General features: G+C 48.7%; 1 protein-coding gene across 1 annotated transcript; it reads left to right on the top strand.

Moving 5' to 3' along the window:
• The first annotated feature begins 4,740 nt into the window (after positions 1 to 4,740).
• On the top strand, positions 4,741 to 7,027 carry ODF3B (outer dense fiber of sperm tails 3B). The gene is made up of 6 exons (XM_029205840.1): positions 4,741 to 5,575; positions 5,657 to 5,860; positions 6,127 to 6,231; positions 6,317 to 6,438; positions 6,530 to 6,670; positions 6,813 to 7,027. The coding sequence occupies exons 1-6, from the start codon at positions 5,467 to 5,469 to the stop codon at positions 6,891 to 6,893; spliced, it is 762 nt and encodes a 253-aa protein (XP_029061673.1). The 5' UTR covers positions 4,741 to 5,466; the 3' UTR covers positions 6,894 to 7,027.
• Positions 7,028 to 7,145: the final 118 nt, after the last annotated feature.

Here is a 7,145-nt window from a genome sequence, read left to right as displayed (position 1 = left end):
TATATGCTGTCTACAAGAGACCCACTTCAGACCTAGGGACACATACAGACTGAAAGTGAGGGGACAGAAAAAGTTATTCCATGCAAATGGAAATCAAAAGAAAGCGGGAGTAGCAATACTCATATCAGATAAAATAGACTTTAAAATAAAAAATGTTACAAGAGACAAGGAAGGGCACTACATAGTGATCAAGGGATCAAACCAAGAAGATATAACAATTATAAATATATATGCACCCAACATAGGAGCACCTCAATACATAAGGCAACTGCTAACAGCTATAAAAGAGGAAATCAACAGTAACACAATAATAGTGGGGGACTTTAACACCTCACTTACACCAATGGACAGATCATCCAAGCAGAAAATTAATAAGGAAACACAAGCTTTAAATGACACAATAGACCAGATAGATTTCATTGATATTTATAGAACATTCCATCCAAAAACAGCAGATCACACTTCCTTCTCAAGTGCGCACAGAACATTCTCCAGGATAGATCACATCTTGGGTCACAAATCAAGCCTCAGTAAATTTAAGAAAACTGAAATCATATCAAGCATCTTTTCTGACCACAGCGCTATGAGATTAGAAATGAATTACAGGGGAAAAAACGTAAAAAACACAAACACATTGAGGCTAAACAATACGTTACTAAATAACCAAGAGATCACTGGAGAAACCAAACAGGAAATAAAAAAATACCTAGAGGGCTTCCCTGGTGGCGCAGTGGTTGAGAGTCCGCCTGCCGATGCAGGGGACACGGGTTCGTGTCCCGGTCCGGGAAGATCCCACATGCCGTGGAGCGGCCGGGCCCGTGAGCCATGGCTGCTGAGCCTGCGCGTCTGGAGCCTGTGCTCCGCCACGGGAGAGGCCACAACAGTGAGAGGCCCATGTACCGCAAAAAAAAAAAAAAAAAAAAATACCTAGAGACAAATGACAATGAAAACACGACGATCCAAAACCTATGGGATGCAGCAAAAGCAGTTCTAAGAGGGAAGTTTATAGCTATACAAGCTTACCTCAAGAAACAAGAAACATCTCAAATAAACAATCTAACCTTACACCTAAAGCAACTAGAGAAAGAAGAACATACAAAACCCAAAGTTAGCAGAAGGAAAGAAATCATAAAAATCAGAGCAGAAATAAATGAAATAGAAACAAAGAAAACAATAGCAAAGATCAATAAAACTAAAAGCTGGTTTTGTGAGAAGAGAAACAAAACTGATAAACCATTAGTCAGACTCATCAAGAAAAAGAGGGAGAGGACCCAAATCAATAAAATTAGAAATGAAAACGGAGATGTTACAACAGACACTGCAGAAATACAAAGAACCCTAAGAGACTACTACAAGCAACTCTATGCCAACAAAATGGACAACCTGGAAGAAATGGACAAATTCTTAGAAAGGTACAACCTCCCAAGACTGAACCAGGAATAAATAGAAAATATGAACAGACCAATCACAAGTAATGAAATTGAAACTGTGATTAAAAATCTTCCAACAGGGGGCTTCCCTGGTGGGACAGTGGCTGAGAGTCGCCTGCCGATGCAGGGGACATGGGTTCGTGCCCGGGTCCGGGAGGATCCCACGTGCTGCGGAGCGGCTAGGCCCATGAGCCTCCGCATCCGGAGCCTGTGCTCCGCAACGGGAGAGAGGCCACAACAGTGAGAGGGCCGCGTACTGCAAAAAAAAAAAAAAAAAAAAATCTTCCAACAAACAGAAGTCCAGGACCAGATGGCTTCACAGGTGAATTCTATCAAACATTTAGAGAAGAGCTAACACCCATCCTTCTCAAACTCTTCCAAAAATTTTCAGAGGAAGGAACACTCCAAAACTCATTCTATGAGGCCACCATCACCCTGATACCAAAACCAGACAAAGACACTACAAAAAAAGAAAATTACAGACCAATATCACTGATGAATATAGATGCAAAACTCCTCAACAAAATACCAGCAAACAGAATCCAACAACACATTAAAAGGATCATACACCATGATCAAGTGGGATTTATCCCAGGGATGCAAGGATTCTTCGATATATGCACTCAATCAACGTGATACACCATATTAACAAATTGAAGAATAAAAACCATATGATCATCTCAATAGATGCAGAAAAAGCTTTTGACAAAATTCAACACCCATTTATGATAAAAACTCTCCAGAAAGTAGGCAGAGAGGGAACCTACCTCAACATAATAAAGGCCATATACGACAAACCCACAGCAAACATCATTCTCAATGGTGAAAAACTGAAAGCATTTCCTCTAAGATCAGGAACAAGACAAGGATGTCCATTCTCACCACTGTTATTCAACATAGTCTTGGAAGTCCTAGCCACGGCAGTCAGAGAAGAAAAGGAAATAAAAGGAATACAAATTGGAAAAAAAGATATAAAACTGTCACTGTTTGCAGATGACATGATACTATACATAGAGAATCCTAAAGATGCCACCAGAAAACTACTAGAGCTAATCAATGAATCTGGTAACGTTGCAGGATACAAAATTAATGCACAGAAATCTCTTGCATTCCTATATACTAATGATGAAAAATCTGAAAGAGAAATTAAGGAAACACTCCCATTTACCATTGCAACAAAAAGAATAAAATACCTAGGAATAAACCTACCTAGGGAGACAAAAGACCTGTATGCAGAAAACTATAAGACACTGATGAAAGAAATCAAAGATGATACCAACAGATGGAGAGATATATCATGTTCTTGGATTGGAAGAATCAATATTGTGAAAATGACTATACTACACAAAGCAATCTACAGATTCAATGCAACCCCTATCAAATTACCAATGGTATTTTTTACAGAACTAGAACCAAAAATCTTAAAATTTGTATGGAGACACAAAAGACCCCAAACAGCCAAAGCAGTCTCGAGGGAAAAAAGCGGAGCTGGATGAATGAGACTCCCTGACTTCAGACAATACTACAAAGCTACAGTAATCAAAACAGTATGGCACTGGCACAAAAACAGAAATATAGATCAATGAAACAAGATAGAAAGCCCAGCGATAAACCCACGCACTTATGGTCAACTAATCTATGACAAAGGAGGCAAAGATGTACAATGGAGAAAAGACAGTCTCTTCAATAAGTGGTGCTGGGAAAACTGGACAGCTATATGTAAAAGAATGAAATTGGAACACTCCCTAACACCATACACAAAATAAATTCAAAGTGGATTAGAGACCTAAATGTAAGACTGGACACTATAAAAATCTAAGAAGAAAATATAGGAAGAGCACCCTTTGAAATAAATCACAGCAAGATCTTTTTTGATACACCTCCTAGAGTAATGGAAATAAAAACAAAAATAAACAAATCGTACCTAATGAAACTTAAAAGCATTTGCACAGCAAAGGCAACCATAAACAAGACGAAAAGACAGCCCTCAGAATGGGAGAAAATATTTGCAAACGAATCAACGGACAAAGGATTAATCTCCAAAATATATGAACAGCTTGTGCAGCTCAATATTAAAAAAACAAACAACCCAATCCAAAAATGGGCAGAAGACCTAAATAGACATTTCTCCAAAGAAGCCATACAGATGGCCAAGAAGCACATGGAAAGCTGCTCAACATCACTAATTATTAGAGAAATGCAAATCAGAACTACAATGAGGTATCACCTCACACCAGTTAGAATGGGCATCATCAGAAAATCTACAAACTACAAATGCTGGAGAGGGTGTGGAGAAAAGGGAACCCTCTTGCACTGTTGGTGGGAATGTAAATTGATACAGCCGCTATGGAGAACAGTATGGAGGTTCCTTAAAAAACTAAAAATAGAATTACCATATGATCCAGCAATCCCACTACTGGGCATATACCCTGAGAAAACCATAATTCAAAAAGACACATGCACCCCAATGTTCACTGCAGCACTATTTACAATAGCCAGGTCATGGGAGCAACCTAAATGCCCATCGACAGACGAATGGATAAAGATGTGGTACATGTATTCAATGGAATATTCCTCAGCCATAAAAAGGAACGAAATTGGGTCATTTGTAGAGACGTGGGTGAATCTAGAGACTGTCATACAGAGTGAAGTAAATCAGAAAGAGAAAATCAAATATCGTATATTAACACATATATGTGGAACCTAGAAAAATGGTACAGATGAACCGGTTTGCAGGGCAGAAATAGAGACACAGTTGTAGAGAACAAACGTATGGACACCAAGGGGGGAAGGCGGCGGTGGGGTGGGGTGGGGGTGTGATGAATCGGGAGATTGGGATTGACACGTATACACTGATGTGTATAAAATGGATGACTAATAAGGACCTGCTGCATTAAAAAAATAAATAAAATTCACAAAAACCCCACATTTTACTGTTTGCTAAGAATTATTTTGAATTGTGATCAATCACGTGTCCTATTATATCTCTTTATTCAACTCGTATGGGCTTCTTTTTAGAATTGAAGTAGAGTTGAGTTACAATGTTGTGTCAATCTCTGCTGTGCAGCAGTGACTTAGTTATACACACACAGACACTTTTTTTTCATATTCTTTTCCATTATGGTTTACCACAGGATATTGAATGTAGTTCCCTGTGCTATACAGTAGAACCTTGTTGTTTATCCATCCTATATATAATAGTTTACATCTGCTAATTGTATGGACGTTCTTGTGGCCCAGTACATGATTATTTTCTGCAAATATTCCATGGGTTTAAATAGATGCAAAGTTCTCTCCCCTACACATAACAACTAAATTAAGCTTGATTTCTTTGTTCTCGCACTTGTTTTTTGTCTGCATATCTGTCCATTTCTGGAATGGGTGTATTGAAGCCTGGGGAAGGGTGAGGACAGAGCTCTGGTCTGTGGCACAGCCTGCAGGACGCCTGCCATTGCCATGGACTCCAAGGAGGAGAGGCGGGGGGGAGGGGAGGGGCGGAGCCAGGTGGCACGGTCAGTCTGGTTGCCTGGAGGCGCGACCTGGACACAATGGGGTCTGGGAGCTGGGCCGGGCAGGGGCAGAAATCCAGACACCCAACCCTACCTTCCCAGCCAGGAGACACAGGAGCAGGTCAGTGCATCAACTTCGGGGGCGCCCCTCCGGCACCAGGTCCCCCACGCCGCTCCCTCGCCCCGGTATCCTCCCCCAAATATCCCAGTTCTCCAGAACCCCGGGGAATTCCTCTCCCGCAGTGTTGAGTCCAAACTTGGAGCGCGCACATACAGCTCCACTGAACTCATTTTGGGGGTGGGGGACAAGAGACGGCCTCGAAGCTCTGTCCCTGACCCGCGCGCCTCTGGAGCTGGGAAAGCTACCGTTTGTTTCCCTGGTACTTGGGATAGGCGCGGGCCCCGCCCCGGAGTCCGGCCTGTCTGGAGGGGATAGGGAGTGCGGCCTCGCGAGTCAGGGTGGGGGGGGCCGGGGCCGCCACCTTGTGTCCGCAGGTGTTGCCGGCAGCAAGCGCTCCCACCGTACCATGGGCTCGGAAGTCTGGGTCGGCCCGTGGCGGCCGCACCGGCCCCGCGGCCCCATCGCAGCGCTCTACAGCGGCCCGGGGCCCAAGTACAAGCTGCCAGCCAGCACCGGTACCAGCGGCGGGCCGGGGGAGCGGGGCACACAGGGGCTAACCCTAACCCTAACCCTGGTGATGCTGGGGCGCCCCGCAGGTTACATCCTGCACGACCCGTCGCGGCCCCGCGCCCCCGCCTTCACCTTCGGCGCACGCCTCCCCACGCAGCAGACTTCGTGCGGCCCAGGGCCAGGTCACCTGGTGCCCGCTCGCATGACCGTGCGCGGCCGCGACGGCGCTCCCGCCTACTCCATCTTCGGCCGCCCGCGCCACGCAGCGCCCTTCCTCACTCCCGGACCGGGTCAGGACCCTGGGACCCCGGCCTCCCCAACGCCGAGCCGCCTCCAGGGACGCCCACTCGGGAACCCCCCCCACTGAGCCCGAGTCCCCCTCGGGCACCCTTACACTCCAAATTCGGTCCCCCCATCTCCGGATCTCAAAAGAGCTCCAAGCCTCACCAGGCTTTGACAAATCGTGGTTCGAATTCCCCCTAATCCCTGGACTCCAGCCCGGGCACCCACCAGGCCCCCAGTGCAGTTCCGGCCCACACCCCGGTCTGCCCCGCAGGCAGGTACTTCCCGGAGCGAGCGGGGAACGCGGCGTACCCCAGCGCGCCTCGGCACACCATCGCTCCCCGAAACTGGGGCCTCCGCGCGGAGTCGCAGACCCCAGGTGAGCCCAGGAAGGCCCACCCTGCACTGGCTGCGGCGGGCAGACTGGCCGGTCCTCAAAGACCCACCCTCGCTGGCTCCCCCAGGCCCCGGGACCTACACTGTGCCCTCGCTCCTGGGCCCGCGCGTCGTCGGTAAAGTCTCGGCGCCGATTTACTCCATCTACGGCCGCAGCGCGGTGGGCAGCGTCTGCGAGGACCTCAGTAAGGTGGGGAAGGGGCTGCCCGCACCGCGCGGCGAGGGGTCAGCGGTCGACGGTCCTGGAAGCCGGACACTGCGCCCCTCCCGCCCTCCCGCAGACCCCCGGGCCCTGCGCCTACCATGTGGTGAGCCCTGGGATCTACAAGCCCCGGGCCCCCCAGTTCTCGATGCTGGCGCGGACTTCGCTCCCCCAAGGCAACAGCCTGAATCCCGGGCCTGCAGCCTACAACGTGGACCAGGTGCTCTGCAGTTCAGGGTCAAGGGTCAGAGGCGGGGTAAAGGGGTCCGGGTCTGGATCGAGGGTCTGAGGTGCGAGGTTGGGGCCCGGGAGCCCTGGGCCAGCTGGCAGCGCCAGGCCAGCGACGTCTCCTGGGTCCGCAGCACCGGAAGCCTCGAGGCTGGAGCTTCGGGATCCGGCACTCGGACTACCTGGCCCCGATGGTGATCGACGTGGATGACTGACCAGCCGGGCGGGCGCGGCCCCACGAATGTTTCTTAAGACCTCTGGAGCCAGCAGCCTGTCGGCCTCTCTGTGCTTGCGGCGAGGCAGGCGGGCAAAACGGACAGGTGGGCGGGCCCGCGAAGTCCCGGACTTCTCAAGCTCCCGCAGGCCCTCGTGATTGGCCAGGACAGAAGTGAGCCGGGTCGTCCTGCCCCTCCGAGGCGGCGATTGGCCTAAATCCCTGCCTGTCGGGAGGCCCCGCCCCTCCGCGG

The sequence above is a fragment of the Monodon monoceros genome, unplaced genomic scaffold (genome assembly GCF_005190385.1).
Source record: "Monodon monoceros isolate NGI ecotype Baffin Bay Population unplaced genomic scaffold, NGI_Narwhal_1 Super_Scaffold_6, whole genome shotgun sequence".
Taxonomy (NCBI): Eukaryota; Metazoa; Chordata; class Mammalia; order Artiodactyla; family Monodontidae; genus Monodon; species Monodon monoceros.
Note: the sequence above shows the minus strand (reverse complement) of the source record. Positions and strands in the feature narration are given on the sequence as shown.